Source organism: Quercus suber, unplaced genomic scaffold (genome assembly GCF_002906115.3).
Source record: "Quercus suber isolate HL8 unplaced genomic scaffold, Cork oak 2.0 scaffold_160, whole genome shotgun sequence".
NCBI classification, from domain to species: domain Eukaryota; kingdom Viridiplantae; phylum Streptophyta; class Magnoliopsida; order Fagales; family Fagaceae; genus Quercus; species Quercus suber.
The window spans coordinates 624094-644337 of record NW_027069621.1 but is presented as its reverse complement, the minus strand read 5'-3'; the positions used below and the strand labels follow the sequence as shown (position 1 = coordinate 644337).

The window sequence follows — 20244 nt, the reverse complement described above, 5'->3', positions numbered from 1 at the left end:
TATAAAAGGTCCTTTTTTGAAAAAAATGAATGGTAACTTTTTAAATTGTAAAAATATGATTATTTTAATTACCTTGTTTATAGATTTCATTATTTAGTTATAAATATCTAAATTAAAGTCCACAATTAATGTCACTTTTTCAATTACCCATAATCACTGACCACATCAGCAGTTTGTAAAATTTTTTGTAAAATAATTTATATTTCTAGCATTATTCATAAATTATTGTATAATTACTAATTGAAAAAAAAAAAATTCTATCATCAAAATATGTTTCAAACAAAATCAATGGAAGGAAAAAAAAAAACACATCCCAAGAAATCTGCATTTTTTACCTTTTTGTTCATATACGATTTTTCCCCCTAATCAATCCAAATTTGATAAATGTTGAAAGTAAAGTAAAACTCCATAGGCTATTTTTGGTTTTTAGCAAAAAATATTGGCGGAATCATGATTTGCAAATCGCGCGATATCAAAATCACAACGGGAAATTGCCTTTCCTGAAACGTGAAAATCTGCTGATTTAAAAATGCAATCCCACAAATTTCGCCCAGCCAAACATATCTTGATTTCTGCGATTTGATAAACGGGCGTTTAGCTCTCTCAATACGCCTAAACAAACAGGCTTATAATAGGGAAATCAATAAAAGTGGCATCCCATATTTCCTTAAATGAATTTGAAACGTTATTCCTAAATGAATGCTAGTAATAATATATATATATATATATAAAAGGGAAATCAACCAAAATAGCATCCCATATTTTCCTTAATGAATTTAAAACGTTACTCTTAAATTAATGCTATGTTCCTAAATCATAGCATAGAAATGTCACTAGCTAGCTACCATGAAGAAATTGCCCTATAAATAAGACCTCGAAAGGACAAAGACCGATCTAAAACATTTAGTTATCTCCCACCAACACAAATCTCAATCAGCAAAACATCGAAAAAAAAAAAAAAAATCGATTGGTGTCTTGATTTGATGATAAAAATATATATATATATCATCAGACCACACCATAGGTTGAAACCCCCTAAAAACAAGAAAAAAAGAAAAGCCCAAACGCAAACTAAGTAATTTTTTCCCCATTAATAGCTCATTAAAATGGCAGCTATTTCAATTTTTCTTTAGGCCCTTCACGGGCACACAATTTGAAGGGAAAAAAAAAAAAAAAAAAAGACCCAACCCAATACCGATCACGCGACCCAACATAGACCCATACTTTTTGGGTTGGGTCGGGTTATCCTTGACAAACCCGATTATTATCGGGTCGGGTTACGGGTGGCAGTGAAACCAACCGATCTCAATCCTTATAAATAGTCTAGCCTCGTTTTAATTAATTATTATTATATTAATAATTATTATCTAATCGAAGTCGAAACCCCAAACCACCACACCGCGCCATGCCCCGCCGGAACAAGAACAAGTCCGCCATCAAATCTTCTATCTTAGAAGATTTAAGGCTATTTATGATTGCACGCGCCGCCGTCGATGACGCGATTGAAAATCTTGAAGGAGTGCGCGGCGAAGCAAACGAAATCGCGGCCCGAGTTCGCGCTCATACGGTTGTAGTTTTTTCAAATCCAGAAGAGGCCAATTCTTTGGCAATATTACGTGATTTTTATGGCTTCAATGGCGGTGTTACTGTTTCTCGCGGATTATCCCCTGACGAGGAGCGTGCTGCGAAAGAAGCGGCCAAAAACAAAGGATTTACGCTAAAGGTTAGGGTCTTCTTTTTAGAAATTTTCTTTTCTTGTGGTTTAATTTCTTGTAATTAGATTGTTCTTGATATGTGTGGAGTGGAGGTCAATATTCAAGAACCATGGCATAATCTTCTCTAATAGCATTGCTAATTAATGCCTGGTGTCACATAAGCAGAGCTTCACTCTGCTTTGCTTTGTTGTTTATTTTATTTTGTTTTTTGTTTTTTGTTTTCGCTTTTGTTTGATTTGCTTTGGCTTTGGATTGTATGATGTTCTTAATCTGTACTGATTCTGATGTTGGGTTTCTCCCAATTAATTTAATTACAATTGTGAAAATGTTGTTTTTATCACTTTACAATTATAATTAAAATTGTGTTTTAAAAACGTGATTTTAATCTTTGTGTGTCTGGTTGCGGGTTCTCATAATAATTTCTTCAAAAAAGTTTTTTTATTTTTTATTTTTAGAGAGAGGTTAAAAAAGTTAAGTGAAAAGAGGAAGTCAAAGCTCTTCCTAACTCATCAAGAATTATCCCTCTTGTATGGGGCTTTCTTATTTAGGTAAATAATGGGGAATGGAGGAGGTAGCTGGATAGACATGGATTATCTTACCTATCTCTAAAAAGAATTTTTAAGTTTTCAACTTTTTCTATTAAAAAAAAAAATCAAAAATAGATTTCCTCATAGTTTCAATTACTATTATCATTTAGCCCAAAATAAAAATCCGCATGTCCTATTTTTTCTTTTTTCTTTTTACCTTCACAATTATTAAGAAATGTAATTTGATATGGGATATTGTGTGCAAGAACTAACTCCCTTATGAAGGGCAGTAGGAGTATTTAAATTATCATACTAATCATGATTTGAGGTAGGAATGGGATTAGAGACATCACTTGAACCTAAGGAAATTGGTTGATGTGGAGTAGGCAGTGCAAGGAGAAAGGTATTGCTATATAATGTTGAGATCATTCCATTTCATTCTGTTTAAATTTGAGATGAGGGACTTTGATTTACTTTTTAATTTGTAATTACACACGCACTTGTTGGGTCTTTAACTTACAATCTCATCCTCCAACTTACACTCGCAAGGGGAGGAGGTGCTCATTGGCAGATGAGGGACTTCTATTTGGTTTTGGCTAATATTATCTTACTACATTTTGCTGTGTAAGTTCCTTAAAATGCAATAGAGTTGAACTCCTCCAGAGGTGTGCTATTTTAACTAACATCTTTAGGATTTCATTAAATGAAATCATGTGCTCTATTGTTGAACCAGTGGCAAATGATGCAATTGTTTGTGATGATTTTATTTCTTGTTCTCTAGCCTATGTGTGGAAGAACAGTATATGCGTTCCATTTTCACAGAAAACAAAATGAAATTGTTAATGCGATGATTTTGACGCTTGATGTATAGAACTAGTTGATTTGTGCCATTATTCATGTAGATTATAGAGAGAAGAGAACAAGTTTATACGAATATTTAGATATTCATGAAAATATGAACTTACAATGTTTAAAATAATGGGGATTATAGGGTTTCCAAAGGGACAAGGATTAATAGGGTTTTAGGAATGAAATCAAAGGTGAAATTCAAGATTTCGGTTGGGTTAAACAATGATGTGAACAGTAACTATGAATAGTGAAATTAAAGAAAATAGATAAATTCTAAGAATCACACCTAGACTTCCTAACTGTGATTTGAGTTACTTACTATTGAAGTGATTATTAATGAATGTTATATAAGTCTCTGTCTAGGTCTGAAACTGATTGTACTCTTGCATAGCAAGCCTATTTATAATCTTTAACCATTAGGAAATGAAGTAGCTAATAGTTACATAAGTCAAAGCTGTAATTAAAGAGGATACATTGCAGGTATGAGAAGTCAAAATAAGGGGGCTGCTGGCTGCCCTAAGAGGTCAGAAAGGGTGGCTGGCAGTTTGGCTTGTAGAGGGTGGCTGTAAGGCTTCAAATGCTTCACATTGAAGGCATTAGAAATGTTTGAGTGAGGGGGTAGTTGGACTGTGTAGGCATTGTCATTGATTTTAGTCAATCCTTTGCATGGACCTACTTTCCTTGCTCCCAACTTGGAATAGGAGCCATGAGGACACCTTTCTTTAGTCAAAATCACCCATACAAGGTCCCCTTTCTTGAAGATTAGTCTCCTTCGGTGAATATCAGCAGCAGCCTTGTAGTTTGCATTGGAATGTTCAATTCTCTCCTTGACTTGTGCATGGACAGATTGCATAAAATCTGTCATTTCTGTTGCTCTTACATCCTCCTTCTTAGAAAGTGGCAAAGGTGCCAAATCTTAGACACTCAGAAGGTTTATTCCCACACCCAACTTCAAAAGGAGATGTGTTAATAGTCCGATTAAGAGAAGAGTTGTTAGCAAATTCAGCCAAGGGAAGGATACTTTCCCAATCCTTGGGATTTTCTCCAATCAAGCATCTCAAGAGATTTCCAAGACTCCGGTTGACAACTTCAGTTTGACCATCCGTTTGAGGGTGGAAAGAAGTGCTAAAACTCAATTCAGATCCTATCTTGCGCCATAGAGTTCGCCAAAAATGAGCAAGAAATTTAGCATCCTGTTGGAAACAATAGATAGGGGTACACCATGAAGCTTGTAGACTTCTTTGAAAAATAAAGCGGCCACATTGGAAGCATCCAAAGTCTTCTTGCATGGTGAGCCATCTTGGAGAAACGATCCACTACCACCATGATTGAATCACTCTTTCGTTGCGTAGGTGGAAGGCCAAGAACAAAATCCATACTAATATATTCCCATGGTTTATTAGGCACTGGAAGGGGTAAATACAGACCTGCATTAGTGGTTGTCCCCTTTCCCTTTAGACAAACTTGGCACCTTTGAACATGCCGCTCAACATCTTTAGTAATTCCCGGCCAAAAGTAGTCTTGTTTAAGGAATTCTAGGGTCTCCAAAATGCCCCAAATTATGTTGCTCAACAATCATCAACTCCCATAGAGAACATTTAGGCACGCATAATTTCAGCCCTTTGAAAAGAAATCCATCCTTCAACCAAAAGTCAGACTTGGCAGGTTGCTGTCCCTGCTGCAATTGTTGGTATAGATCACCAAAATGTGGGTCATCTTGGTAATTCTCCTTGAAAACTTCAAAAGCAGCGACCTTAGCTTGCATTTCCACCAAGAAATTAGTCCTCCTACTCAACCCATCAGCCACTTTGTTGAGAATTCCCGACTGATGTTTCAATGAGAAAGTGAATTGCTGCAAAAAGCTTACCCACTTAGCATTCCTCTTGTTCACATTAGATTGGCTATTGAGATATTTCAAAGCCTCATGATCGGTGTGTAGAATAAACTCCTTGTAGGCCAAATAGTAACTCCAATGCTTGATGGCTTGAACAATAGCATAGAATTCCTTGTCATAGGTAGAATACCTAAGTTTTGCTTCATTCAACTTCTCACTAAAGAATGCTATGGGCTACCCTTCTTGGCTAAGGACACCCCCAATTCCCACTCCTGATGCATCACAATTAAGCTCAAATATCATGTCAAAATTGGGCAAGGCAAATATAGGAGCTTCGGTTAACTTCCTCTTCAAAAGTTGGAAGCTTTCTTGGGCTTCCTCAATCCAAACAAAGGACTTCTGTTTGAGATAATTGGTGAGAGGTGCTGCAATGGTGCTAAAATTGCTAATAAACCTTCTATAAAAGGTAGCAAGACCATAGAAACTCCTCGCCTCATTCACACTAGAAGGTGTAGGCCAATCAACAATTGCCTTAACCTTGTTTTCATCCATGAACACTCCTTTGGAAGACACAACATACCCCCAGAACAACACTTGATCCATCCCAAAGCTACACTTTTTCATGTCACCATAAAACTTTTCTCTCCTCAAAATGTCAAGCACAAGCTGTAAATGCACCAAGTGATCCATCAAACAGTGGTTATACACCAAAATATCATCAAAATACACCACAACACAAACCCCTAATAGTGGTTGCAACATTTGTGTCATCACCCTCATGGAAGTGCTAGGTGCATTTGTCAAACCAAATGGCATAACAAGCCATTCAAATAATCCATGATGTGTCTTGAAGGCCATCTTCCATTCATCTCCTGGGCGAATTCTAATTTGATGATACCCACTTCGCAAATCAATCTTGGAAAACACCTTTGCACCCGCCAAGCAATCTAGCATGTCATCCAATCTTGGAATTGGAAAACGATACTTGATTGTGATCTTGTTGATAGCTCTACTATTCACGCACATCCTCCAAGAGCCATCCTTCTTAGGAGTCGAGAGCGGGTACCGCACAATGGCTAATACTAGCCTGAATTTAGCCTCTATCAAGAAGCTCTTGAACTTGTTTTCGCAACTCTTCCTTCTCTTTTGGAGCCATATGATATGCTGCGTTGTTTGGAAGGGTTGCACCCGGTACCAAATCAATGGCATGTTGAATGTCTCGCATAGGAGGCAAGTCGGGAGGTAACTCATGGGGAAAAACATCACCATATTGCTGTAATAACTCAGTGACAGCACTAGGAACATCGGTTCCAGCCATTGTGTTGACTGGAATTAATGCCAAAACGTAGCCACTATCTTGACTTTCTTGAATGAAGCTTTTAGAAGCGAGTAAAGGGGTTGTAGAGGATTTAGAAGCCACCTTTTCCTTCATTGGCAGCAAAGTAAATTGCTGATTGTCTTTGCTTAAGGTGTAGGTGTTCTTCTTCCCATCGTGCATCGTTTGGCGATCATATTGCCAAGGTCTTCCAAGAAGGATATGGCACGCATCCATTGGTACTACATCACACCAAACTTCATCAAAATATTTCTTCCGGATAGAAAATGGCACCAAGCAATGCTTCGTTACTTTCACCTCACTACCCTTCTTGAACCAAGAAGGTTTGTAGGGATGTGGGTGATCTTGAGTGGCAAGCCAAAATTTTTCAACCACCTCCTGAGAGACCACATTTTCAGAACTTCCCCCATTAATGATCATACTACAAACTCTTCCTCCAATGCTGCAAGTTGTATAAAAAATGTTGGTTCTCAACCAATCTTCTTCAGAACTGAATTTAGGAGCAAGAGGAGTATTTCTCATCACAAGTGTCAAGCCCTCTTCTTCTTCAAGATCACCACTAACCTTATTTGAAGGTTGATCAAAAATGGGTTCTCCAGCTTCATGTTCAAGCTCTCTTACTTCCTCCAACATAAGAGCCTTCTTCCTACAATCCGAAGAGCGATGCCCCGGCTCTCCACACTTGAAACATTTGAAAGTTCCCACCTGTTACTGTCTACCCCCGCCAACAGTGGCTGTTTGGGACTGTTTTGGGGCTGTAATAGCAGATTTAGGACCTGCTGGTTGCTGCCCAACCCCAGAAGTTTCTCCTCTCCCATTTGTACTTGAATTCCCAACCTTATATTGGTAAGAAATCCCCTACCCAGACCTTGAACCCCACTGTCCAGACCTTAAAGCGGGCCTAGTTTGTTGCTTCTCCACCAGTAAAGCCCGGTTGTAGGCTTCTGACACATTCCACAATGATTGAAGGCTAAGGACGTGTTGGATGGATGGCTTCACTTTCTTTTCATCCATAACTTCATAATAATCAAACACCCTTTCAACGATGTTAAGCCAATCTACAAAGTCTTCCGGTTTGAGAGTCCCTTGAAATTCTGGAATTTCAACCTTGAAGTTGTAGTCAAGCCTTGGCTCACTTCTTTCCACATAAGGTCTACCCCTTGGAGGAACTCCAAAAGGGTTCTCAAAATGAGAATGAGAGTCATCGAACTCATAGGTATTCTCATGAGGAGGCTGCATACGCTGCACCACCTCTGTAAGTGCGGCAACTTGTCTCCTTAATTCAGCAATTGTGTCTTCTCTCTCTATATTTTGATTCTATCCAACATTCCTCCCCACCGGAGGGTTGGCTTCAACTCCTTCCCAAACATCCATTTGATTCCCCCTTATTCCACCTCTCCTTCCTCTCCTTCTTTGAGCCATTAGAAGCTTCACGATCTTTGAAAATTCTTGTAAGAAAATTTTTAGATTCTTTTTTTATTTTATTTGGACAATGTGGTCAAACTTTTGGCTGTGAACTCTATCCTGTGATGTAGAGCGTTTCAGTTGAGCCCACACTAATCAAGGAGTTCTATTCCCTCTTCTTATTCCACGCAACTTTGTTGTACAATTCACATGAAAAGCCTAGGGAAAAGGAAATTATTTGCTCAAATATTAGGATTTTTATCATCTTAGTGCTGCTTTGTGAGGGATTCGGTTGTAACTTATAAATGCTTATTGTGACAGTGATGCATTAATTTCGGCCGCCTCTTTTGGTCACCCATGGGTGCTGGTTCCTATTACCATTTTCTCCATCATGATGGTAAGCTAAGTCTTTTGTTTAGTTTCACACATGGAGACTCAATCACCTGTGTAACTAATATATATATATATATATATTTTCTTTTGCAGGATTGCATTTTCTGGGAGGTCTAGTGACATTCTACCATCATTATATTTGGACCAGCTACATTCTTTAGCGTATTAGGAGATGCTTGTCAGAAAATTCTTTAGATTCTTCTTTTATTTATTTATTTATTAATAAGTTGATGTATTTTATTATCCTTATATTATGTCAATGAAGCATTATTTTCACTTTTCTTTTGTCATTTCTGTTTGGATTGTGTTTTATGCTATTAATCTTCCTAGAGACTAGTCTATACTCTCTAATGCTATTGCATCCCATTTGATATCAAAATGCCTCCTTGGTTATATAATTTTGGGAAGTGGCTTATCTTTGTTTTGAGATTTTGATAGCACTCTATGGATGATACATACCTGACCAATTAAGTGAGCAAGTGGTTGGCTTCTAGCCGGACAGGGAACAATAGTAAGAAAGGTATGCGAGAATCAAGGAGTTTAGTTTCTTCTATTAATTATGACTGGAAGTCTGGTAGGAATTCAAGAGGTAGTATGAAACCCATTAGGTTGGACTCAGATCAGTATTAATGAATTTAAAAATCCTATCTTGGAATGTGAGGGGTTTAAATAATTTTCATGAGAGGGGTTTTATGAAAAATATGCTTAAGGAGTGGCAGGGTGATGTTGTTTGTTTACAGGAAACCAAAATGGATAGTATTAACTCTACCATTGTGAAAAGTTTATGGGGCAGCCCTTTGGTTGATTGGGCAGTTTTGGATGCAATTCACACTGCTGGGGTATTTTGCTGGCATGGGGACTGGAGGGTGCTTGAGAAAGTTGATTGTTTTGTAGGTAGATTTTCTGTTTCCATTTTGTTGAAGGGAGTGGTAGACAAGTTTGAATGGGTTTTGTTAGACAGGTTTATTCGGGGGTGTAATGTCTGTTTGATGACAGTGCTAGGCTAGGAATGCAATGTGGGTGGAACTTGATTCTGTGAGATTGCGGTGGAGCTTGGCATAGTGTTTGATTGGTGATTTCAACACCATCAGATATCTAGTAGGGAGACTTGGTTGTAACTCTATTAGCTCAGCCGTGTTCATTCCTCTGACCTTATTAAGAGAAATAATCTGGTTGATCTGCCTTTGGAGGGGGGCGATTACACTTGGTTTTGTGATTTCGATAATCCTTCCATGTCCAAAATTGATAGGGCTTTGATTTCAGCTGACTGAGAGGATCATTTTTTGGATGTGACTCGTAAGACTCTTTCTCAGGTGGTGTTAGATCATTGTCCTATTTTAGTGGAGGTAGGAGGTATGTTGAGGGGGAAGAGTGCTTTTAAATTTGAAAATATGTGGCTGAAAATATGTGGTCAACTTCGGTCCCATTTAGTTCACCTTGTTCATATTCGGTCCATTCAAACCACTTCGGTCCATTTTGATCCACTTTGACCTATTTTTGTGCACTTGCATAATGGGAAAAAACATTTTTGGGTTGAAAGCACCTATTCTAAATACAAATTTATTATAATATATATATATATATAAATCTCAAACTCGTAAGATCTAAAATCTTAAGCATAACATTTTATTGTTGTTACGCTTTTATTAAGCCACACTAATGTAGCATTTCAGTCCACTTTGGTATAGCTAAATTTAAGTGAAAGTCTTTCAAAACACAAAGGCTATGAATATACAAATGTAATCTTTAGGGCATTTATTCATTTGTTTTAATGTTGTTACTTTTATATGAATTGCATGAGGTTGATTATACATTTAATGTTGTTACTTTTATGGGCTTCCCTGTTGCTTAATGTGAGTGTCAGTATATTGCTTTCTTTCAACAACTCAAGAGAATTTAGGAAATCAACAAGTGAATGATGTTATTATTCGTTGGGCAAGTAATTCAAGCCAAAAATGGGTGAGGGAATTAAGAAATTTGATTTCTACTATTAATTATGATGGGCCTTTCAATAGAAGTACTAGAGGTAGTTTGAAATCCTCTGGGATCGCTTGTTTGTACATGAATTTAACACTTTTGTTTTGGAATGTGAGGGAATTGAATAATCCTCATAAGAGGGATGTTGTGAGGTATCTTCTAAGGGAGTGAAAGTGTGATATTGTTTGTCTTCAAGAAACTAAATTAGACAATACCATCTTTAACATGGTAAAAAGTCTTTGGGGCAGTCCTTTTGTAGACTTGGTGGCTTTAGATGCCATTCATACAGCTGGGGGTGTTTTGTTGATGTGGGATGGAAGGGTGTCTGAGAATGTTGACTGTGTGGTTGGAAGATTTTCATTTTCAATTTTATTGAAGGGTGTGGCAAATGGCTTTGAATGGATTTGGTCGGGGTGTGTGGACCGACTAATGAAAACCTAAGGGATGCGATGTAGGCATAGCTTGACATTGTGAGATCACGGTGGCTTTTGGCTTGGTGTTTGTTTGATGATTTTAATATTATCATATATCCAGCTGAGAGACTTAGATGTACTTCGTTCAGTTTAGCAATGCTTAAAATTTTGGATTTTATTGCGAAATTTTTTTGGTTGATTTTCCTTTAGTGGAAGGAGAATTTATGTGGTTTCGTGACTTTGACATTCCTTCCATGTCTAGAATTGATAGAGTTATGGTCTTAGGGGATTGGGAGGAGCATTTCTTAGATATGATCCAAAGGATTCTTTCTTGGGTGGTGTTGGATCATTGTCCTCTACAAATGGAGGCGGGAGGCATGTCGAGGGCAAAGAGTCCTTTCAAATTTGAAAATATGTGGCTAAAGGTGGAGGGTTTTGTGGATACGGTTTGTCAATGGTAGAATGGTTATCACTTTATGAGACCTCTTAGTTATGTTCTAGCTTGTAAGCTTAAGGCCCTTAAGATTGTTAGTTACTTCGAGGGTAACCACCTCCTAGCAAAGAGAAAAGAGAGAGAGAGAGATAAAGATTAGAATGGAACTAAAAGGGAAAATTGATTAATACTCTTCATGCCCTTTATTTCATATCATCCCACATCTTTACACAACACATTAATCTTCTCGCCAAAACTAACAACCTAACTAACTAATAACAACCCAACTGCTACTAATTAACAAAATTGTTACTAACTAACATAGCACAGTCACAGAACCTTACTTATTTACAATGCTATTCAATTATAATGCTACTCAATTAGCTAGTTCCCAAAAATTTTGAATGTGAGAGGCAACATTATAGTATAGCTACCACGTGTGTGTTTTTGAGAGAGAGATAGATGTGATTCAAAACTCAACTTTAGGTAGGCAAAATAAGGATAGGGAAAAGTTAGTTTAGAAGATATTTTTAAAATGTTTTTATAGGAAAAGAGAAAAACAACTAACTTTTTTTTTATACAGTTTGTTATATTTTTCATACAAGTGATATTAAAACTTTCTTAAAATGATCTATTAATAAATATCCTAAAAGTATTGTTATGAACTGAAAAATTAAAAAGATAACTTAGTCGATTCGAAGTGACTAGCCTCCTAAACTTGAACGGGATAATAGAGTTTTTGGTTTAATTTCTGCTTAATTTTCATTAATGCATTCAACGTACATAAATAGTCAAGGATAAGATAACCTCATCAACAAATACTAAAACATAGGAACTGATCCTATCCTAAAACATAAGAATTAATTTGAATACAAATAAATAACAATACTAGTCTATCTAGGAAGCCTTATTCTATCTCTAAACTAAATTCAGATAATTTATCCAACACCTAGGTCATAACAAGCACCCATTAACTAGAAGTCTAGAACCATAAAAAATGTAAGTCAAGCCAAGTTAACATTGACTTAAAAGTCATGCATGCAAATGGGACGCTTAAGCCTGATTTCAAGAGTCATAATACGTAACAAAATTCTCATTAGTCTGATTGTCTGAATATACCTCCTCAACAAATTGCCAGGGTGCATCAAATTTCAGAATACATCAACAATACATCAAATAAAACCAGTTTGATGATGATCATAGAATAAATAATTCGGCTCCTATAGGTAAATTTTTCTTGAACTGCTTGGCACATTCTATAGCACCTTCATTCTCTTCTACTCTCACAAACTCCCAAGGGGTTCCCACAAGAGCCGGAGAACGAGGATTAATAACAAGCTTCTCAAGTTTGATGGCACTTTCGAGTAAATAAACAGTAAGCTCAATGTCTATTGCACGCCCCACAAATCCCGTTATTTCCACCTCCTTGAGGTGCTCATTAGGATATTTCATCACCTTCCTTAATTCTCTCACTCTCCGGGACTTATCCCATAACAGCTGCAATTGGTAAAAAGAAAATAAGAATCATGAATGCGAAGGTGCAAGATAAATTTTCTATTATAAAGCAAGGTTAGGGGCAAAGAACATTAAACAAGTAACCCTATATGATTAGGGCACTATAAGAGCTGACTTGCTACAACTTCTATACTCCAAATATCACATTGGAAGTGATAAGAACTTTCATGAAGAAACCAGTATTTGAAACTTTAACCTACCCCACCCTACCCTTTCTGCAGCCAATATATTTTGTTACATCTCACATATTACAAGGGTTTTGAATGTGCGACCCATCATTATAGTAGTATAGCTCCCAAGTGTGTGCATGCGTGTGAGAGAGAGACGTAATTCAACACTCAACTTTTAGTAAGTAAAATACAGATATAAGTCAAGCCAAGTAAAAAAACAGTCAACATTGACTCAAAAGTCTTCTAAGCAATACGAGGTTTAACCCAGATTTTAGAAGTCACAATACATCAAAAATTCTCACAAGTCTTATTAATATACCTCCTCAACAAATAGTCAGGGTGCATTAAATTTCAAAATACATAAACAATGCAACAAATTAAATCAATTCCTTATCTTGCAAACCTATTCCATCCTCATGTCTCTATATTTATAATGAAGAAGAGCCTTCAGTTAGTTTAGAAGGTGGCCTATGCTTCTAGGATAGGCCGGTCTTTCACACTCTCAATAGTAAAAATAAATTAACTAATAAATGTAATACTGCCTTCTAGTGTGACACTGTAAGGTAGAACAAGTTAAAAAAAAGCCAAATGTGTAATAATTCTCTTGCGGAACAACACTTTACCTAGAGTAAAAATCAATTACCTACATTCATAACCACTGCTTAACAGCATGATTTAATTCCCCCTTTTTTTATATTTAAAGTGGTTTCAATAACGGGTAGGAAGAGTTTAGTGTGATTGCCGACCAGTGTTGTCAAAATTGTTTAGGTGCATATAAGAACAAAGGCATTCTAGAGCCTACACAGTTCACACAAAGCAATACATGGTGACACACACCTAATCGATAAAAAAAAATTAAAAAAAAAATTAAAAAAAAAAAAAACATTCAAATATAATACATAATAACATTTAGTAGAAACATTTTTTTTAAAAAATAATTATAAAAAAAAACATGTAAATATATATATATATATATATATGCAGACCCACAACAATATAAAAAAAAACATGCATGTTCTTTCTCAACATGCAGACCCACAACAATTCTCATGTGTATGCTAATAAAAACAAAAATCACAATCAAACAACAAAAAATTGTCATCAAATTACTTCAATTAGAAATTAAATCTTATGAAGCCATATCTGGAACCATTAGAGAGAATGTCAAAACAAGGTTAGGTGACTGTAGGAAAGTTGAGATGAAAAATGCTCATGAAAAATGACAAGTCAAGTTCAAGGAATATCTTATGAATAGATAGAGAGATGGAAAACCATGATCCAACAATTAATGTGCAAATAGCATCACCTAAAACAAATAACGAAAGCTATCAACGCACTCAAGTGACAAGCTATGAAGTAAGAACAGTCACCTCTAAAGAAAATTTTTGTAAAAAAGGTGCCGCCTCTATCATTGATATAAAACTGATGAGGCTCATTCCATCACTTGTAGTAACTTTCCATTTAAGGTATTTAAGTTTGGGCAACGTTTGAAATTTTGGGAATTCCATGTTTTGGTGAAAAGAGTAAACAAGATGAGAGAACATTTCATCAAACCATATTAACATAAATGCAAGAGATTGAAAATAATTTAAGGCACTTACAGAATGAGGAGAAATAAGGGCGATGTAAAAGTCAAGCGTCAAACTCTGTAGCTGAGAAAGGTAGCTTGACAGAGGGCAAAGTGCATAATTCAGATAATCACATGCACCNAATAAAGGCTGGGTCTCATTACCCACGGTCCCTCACCATCAACATCCAAGCTAACGGCAACCATAACATTTGAGTGTCTATCTTTGATTAGGGAAATTTCCATAGGGTTAACATGATTGGTTGCCCATAAGAGTTGAATTTCTATTGGTGGGTTGATGAGTTATTGTTATTTGTGTAATCAATTTCAAAGGCAAAGAATGGACTGGAATCCAAAATCAGAATTTATGGGTACGTCCGATAACTTTATCTAAGACCAATGTGCTAGCGAAAGAGTTTGGAATTCGCTGCTACATGAAAGAAACAAAACAAAGAGTTTATTTGGTTAACAAATTCATTTCTTTTTTCACAGACTTTTCTTTTTATTTTTTTGAGAATCATTTGGATAAGCTATTTCAATGAACAGTAGGAAGAATAAAGTCATGGTATGTCTAATTTTCTGCTAAAAGATTGCGGCTGATTACTCTGTTTTGTTTAGTGTATTAGTGAAATTGAAAGATTCATTCGGCAAGGAACAGGTACATGGGCTAAAATTTGAATTCGTGGGCCCATTTTTCCTTGATTTTGGGTCCCTGTCCATCACCTCATCCAACGCTGGGCCTTTGACCCTGCGGTGGATTCCGACGGAATAAGTCCAAGTACCTTTTGTGACTTTAATCTTTCCTTTTCAGGACTGTTATTAAAAAAAAAAAAAAAAACAAAAAAAAAAAAAAAAAAAAAAAAACATAAATATGTATGCTAAAGAGAGCAAAGAATAAGATATTGTTTTTTTTTTCATAAATTTTGTATGAATTTTGTTTTGCGTCTCAATTTTTTTTTTTCATATCTAAATTATTGAAAATTCCACTCTTATTAATTTCAATTTCAAAAGTTATTTTATCATCCCTAAATTATAAAAAAAAAAAATTTACTTTTTGCCTCAAAAGTGTTTGTTTATTTTCTTTTGAAAATATAATAAAATTTTTTTATCTATCTGTCCAGCAGCTGTCTAGATTTAATGAATCAACACTTTAACATAATAAACCATAAAATTTAAGAAAATATGAATATAGTTTAGTTACACACCAACTGGCAGAAAAATAAGCAAAACAACTACCACCATCTAAAATTACACATCAGCTCAAGGCAAATCTATAAAGCACAATGCATTGGAACCAAAGTTTTTAGCAGGTATTTTCATAAAAATCATCTGTGCATTTCAAAAACAACATTAAAATCAAATCAAATATAAATCAGCCACATTTGGCGTAGAAAGAGAGATGAGAAAGCCTTAAGATAGGAGGTCACATGGGCAAGCACAGCTGATGGTGGTGGTGTAGGACTTGGTGGCTGATGCAACCATGGAGATTCGGCCATGGGTGTCCCACAGAAAAGTATGGTAGAAACAAAGATTTTAAAGTTTGGTGAAGTTGAAGAAAAAATCGAGAAAATGAACAAAAAAAGTGAGTTGAAGAGAAAAGAAAAGGGAGAAAATGGAGAGAGATATGGATTTCGAAATTTGCAACACATTAATTAAACATAAATCTGAGCCCGCCATTCACGTTCCCAAATTTTGAATTTGCTTTCACCGTTTCATGGTTAAACAAACATTAGGATCATCAACACTTATTAGGCTGATGTGGCAGTTTAGTTGAGATAAGCAAGTTTTAATGTGCTGGCATGCTTTTATTGGCTGGGAGTACAAGGTCAGCCTGCTGACTTTGTACTCCGGAATTATACAATAATTTCCCCTATTTATGTTCTAACTAATTTATTAGCAAATCAAGATCTATTCAAAATAATAAATAATGTATAAATTAAGAAAGAGTGATAATAGTTTGTGTAAAAATGATCTCAGGAGCAGGGGAGAATTGGTTAGATGCTTTGAGTTTTGAGAGCATCCTTCAAAACTCTTCTTTTTCCCATGCCATCAATTTCTAAAAATGAAAGAGCACTCTTAAGCAACCTTAACTTGTTTTCTTCCTCTTGATCATCATCCATGAGGGATGAAAAAAGCTTTAAACAAGCGTATCTCCTTCTTGCATTTTAGAAGAAGACTTGGCAGGTATATATAGAAAATTTGGGTGATAACTGATGACCAAAATAGAAGAATAGTGAAACTAAAAGGATATTTATGTCATTTTATATGACTCACCTAACATTTGTTTCAAATTTTGAAATTAATGGTTAAGTGGAGAAATCAGTTAAACAAGTTTGACTTATTTTTTATGAGATTTAAAAACAAATAGCGAAATTAATTACTATGAAAATCCAAAAGCATTTATTCACATGATTTCATCATTCTCATGTAATGCCTATTCAACTTTTAAAATTTGAGGCATGAAACACTTATTTAACTTTTAAAATTTGATTTCTTGAAAAAAAAAAAAAAAATTTTAAATTTTGAGGAATGTAATGGCTGTGGGGCCTGTTAGTTAAAAAGATATAGGAATCCTCAGAAGTGGGCTCAGGGCCCAACGGCCCAATCCGAGGACGCTTAGCTATCCGAGGATAGCTTAAATTTTTTTTTTATTATTATTAAAAGGATAATATAGGAGAAAGGGGTGGATATTGTATATGACGGCATAACGCACGTCCGAGGACACCAAATTTCGAGGTGAATGTAACTTTCATTTTATTCAGGAGACTCCGCAAAGTTGTATCTGAACTGGAAATTGGGTATAAACCTAAGGAGGAGTCGGGGAAGGTAGCAAATATCTTCCAAGGCCATCACCTCCACATTAAATGCTTTCCAGCTAACCCTCTGGCCGCATTAATGTGGAGGTGATACCTGAACAGTGACTAAGCAGCTTTATGGCCACTGAGCAAAAGTTCCGGTAGGTGTTGGATGGGACAGAAAGGAGCTCCCAAGATAAGAACTACACGTGTACGATGGAAATGGAGGATAGAACAGAGTATATAACATAGAAACGAATGATATAAGAGAGGGGAGATTCCATAAAAAAGGAAAGAAAAAGGCGGATTGAAACCTAGCCAAGGAGAGTTTTTCTCATTCAATCAACCTAAAATATCCCTTGTTACTTGATGAGTATAGCCTTTCCTGTCAAACGGTACTAGTTCTTGTACCCATGCTCTAAAAATTTATTGTTTGGGCTTGTTGGGCTGAAAACCCATTCATACTCTAGGTCCAATCCAAATTGAGTCCCTACAATTGGCACCGTCTGTGGGAAGAACTTGATCCGTTGAGAAAGAAAGGCAGGTGTGATACTCACGATGGAAGAAGGAGCACCACAACAACCATTGACGGGCCCGCAACAAGTGGATGCTAATCAGCACCAGGCAGAGTCTAGGGGCTCTCAGCACAGTAATCCGTTGGTAGACCACGAACACAGGGGGGATCATGAGGGGAGTACCCGAACAACCCATACAGATAGAAGCCGCTCTCGGGGGAAAGGCCATGCTTCCCCTGTAAAGAGCGGAGGAAATTTGCAGCGTGAGATTAACAAGTTGAAGAGGGAATTGCGATATGAGCGACGAAGGCGTAAGGCTCATAACTCTGGGCACTCCTCTGAGGAGTCGGATGACACCAATTATAGGCGAAGGTCGAGAACTCCACCCAGCGAATCTTTTTCGTGTGAGGAGGAGTACCACCGTGGGCGAAGAAATAAGAATCCGACTCGCTAGGGTCAGGGGAATGATGCCTTGAACAAAGCTTTGAATCAGGTCTCTAAGTCGCCCTTCACGCGACATATTGAGGACGCTAGTCTTCCTCGGCGATTCCACCACCCTGTGTTCACCATTTATAATGGTCGAACAGACCCAGTAGAACGTGTTAGCCACTACAGCCAGAGAATGGCTATTCATGCCAGGGATGAGGCCTTAATGTGCAAGGTTTTCCCGCCTAGCCTGGGCCCAGTGGCAATGAGATGGTTTAATGGCTTGAGAACTAATACTATTGACTCTTTTGAGAAGCTCACCCAGGCCTTTGGTGCCCATTTTATTACATGTAGGAGGGTTGTTCAACCCTTGGGGTCGCTACTATCCATGTCTATGCGGGAGGGGGAAACCCTAAAGGCCTACTCGGACAGATACTGGGAAATGTTCAACGAGGTAGATGGGGCTCACGACGACGTGGCTATGAACACTTTTAAGGAAGGTCTTCCAACCGAGCACGGTCTGAGGAAGTCTCTGACTGGCAAGCCTGTTACTAGTGTACGTCAGCTTATGGATCGGATAGACAAATATAGAAGAGTAGAGGAAGATCGGATGCAGGGCAGAGGAAAGTCTAAAGCAGTAACTCAGGAGAGGAGGGATTTCAGGCCGGACCGGTATAATAACAATCGGCCTCGGAGGGACTTTGGGGGGCAGTTAGGGCCTGCCAACTCCTAGGTGGTTAGCGCCGTGTTCCGAGAACCAGTGCAGCGAGTTCTGGAGAAGATAAAGGACGAGTCGTTCTTTAGGTGGCCCAATAAGATGGCGGGGGATCCTGCGAAGCGTAATCGGAATCTTTATTGCCAGTACCACCAAGACCATGGGCATATCATCGAAGATTGTAAAAATCTGTGGGATCATTTAGAGCAGTTGGTACAAGAGGGGAAGTTGACCCAACTTCTGCATCACTCCGGCGGCTGAGGAGGCCACGTAGGCTCGGCGTTTCAGGGGGATGCTTCGAGGGGACCTCCTTTGGGCACGATAAACGTTATATTCGCTGCCCCGGGGAGAACTGGATCTTGCCCTTCCAGGGTAATGTCTGTGTCTCAGTGCTCTGAGGAGGGCTCCAGTTCGAGGTCGAAGAAGGCCAGACCGGGCACCTCATTGGTGTTAGGCTTCTCAGAAGAGGATAAGAGAGGAACCATACAACCGCATGATGATGCTTTGGTGGTTACGATTAGGATTGGAGGGTATAACGTGAGGAGAGTGATGGTTGATGATGGAAGTGCCGCCGAGGTAATGTGCCCTGATTTATTCAGGGGGCTGAATTTGAAACCTGAGGATCTGACAACATATAGTTCCCCGCTGGTGGGCTTCGAGGGCAAATCGGTCGCTCCGTTGGGAATGGTTAGACTACCTGTGCAGACTGGTTCAGATATGGTGGAGGTGGATTTTATTGTGGTGGATGCTTTTTCTCCGTATACGGCTATTTTGGGAAGACCTTGATTGCATGCTTTGGGGGCTGTTTCTTCCACTCTTCATCAGAAAGTGAAGTATCCCTTGGGAGGCGAGGTTTCAAAAATTTTGGGAAATCAGACCATGGCTAGGCAGTGTATGATAATAGCCATTCAACATCGGCCAGAGACAAGTACTTCGGCTGCAGCCGAGGATGATTTATAGCAATCAAAGATTCAGGGAGCCCAGTTCGGCGTGTCCACAGAGGAAATGAGATGTGAAGATTTGGAAAGGGTGAGCGTTGGTGATGATCCAGAGAAGTACTTTCAGGTCGGGGCTCAGTTGCCTTTGTTAGAGAAAGAGCAGTTGGTCGAGGTTCTTAGGAGAAACGTTGATGTGTTTGCATGGAGTGCCTATGAAGCCCCGGGAGTGGATCCGGAGTTCATTTGTCATCATCTGAACGTCAATCCCTCGTGTATTCCAAAGAAACAACCACCTCGGCGTCCGTCCAGGGTACACGTCGAGGCTATTAAAGATGAGGTGACCAAGTTAAAGTAAGCTGGGGCTATCAAGGAGGTATTTTACCCTCAGTGGTTGGCCAATACAGTCGTAGTGAAAAAGAAAAATGGAAAATGGCGTGTGTGTGTTGATTTTACGGACCTTAACAGAGCGTGCCCAAAGGACCCTTTTCCTATGCCCCGTATAGACCAGTTGGTGGATGCAACAGTGGGCCATCCTCGTATGAGTTTCCTAGACGCCTTTCAAGGCTACCATCAGATCCCACTGGCATTGGACGACCAGGAGAAGACCGCTTTTCTCACTCCCACTGGAAATTACCACTACAAGGTAATGCCCTTTGGTTTGAAGAACGCGGGGTCTACCTACCAGAGAATGATGACGAAAATGTTTGAGCAGCAGTTGGGCA

The 20244-nt window shown here is 38.0% G+C and overlaps 1 protein-coding gene and 2 long non-coding RNA genes across 3 annotated transcripts; 2 read left to right on the top strand and 1 right to left on the bottom strand.

Moving 5' to 3' along the window:
* Positions 1 to 1316: 1316 nt before the first annotated feature.
* On the top strand, positions 1317 to 8348 carry LOC112019827 (uncharacterized). The gene is made up of 3 exons (XR_010630510.1): positions 1317 to 1723; positions 7987 to 8062; positions 8152 to 8348. It is a non-coding gene; the product is annotated as an uncharacterized LOC112019827 (long non-coding RNA).
* A 3593-nt stretch (positions 8349 to 11941) lies between these two features.
* LOC136069273 (uncharacterized) lies at positions 11942 to 14155 on the bottom strand. Its single transcript, XR_010630501.1, has 2 exons — positions 13937 to 14155; positions 11942 to 12378 (listed from the first exon to the last, which is right to left on the bottom strand). It is a non-coding gene; the product is annotated as an uncharacterized LOC136069273 (long non-coding RNA).
* A 3910-nt stretch (positions 14156 to 18065) lies between these two features.
* On the top strand, positions 18066 to 18602 carry LOC136069279 (uncharacterized). The gene has a single exon (XM_065777589.1). The coding sequence runs from the start codon at positions 18066 to 18068 to the stop codon at positions 18600 to 18602; it is 537 nt and encodes a 178-aa protein (XP_065633661.1).
* The last annotated feature ends 1642 nt before the right edge of the window (positions 18603 to 20244 follow it).

Coding starts and splice junctions, on each gene's coding strand:
- LOC136069279 (XM_065777589.1), top strand. CDS start 18,066: ATGGCTATTCATGCCAGGGATGAGGCCTTAATGTGCAAGGTTTTCCCG.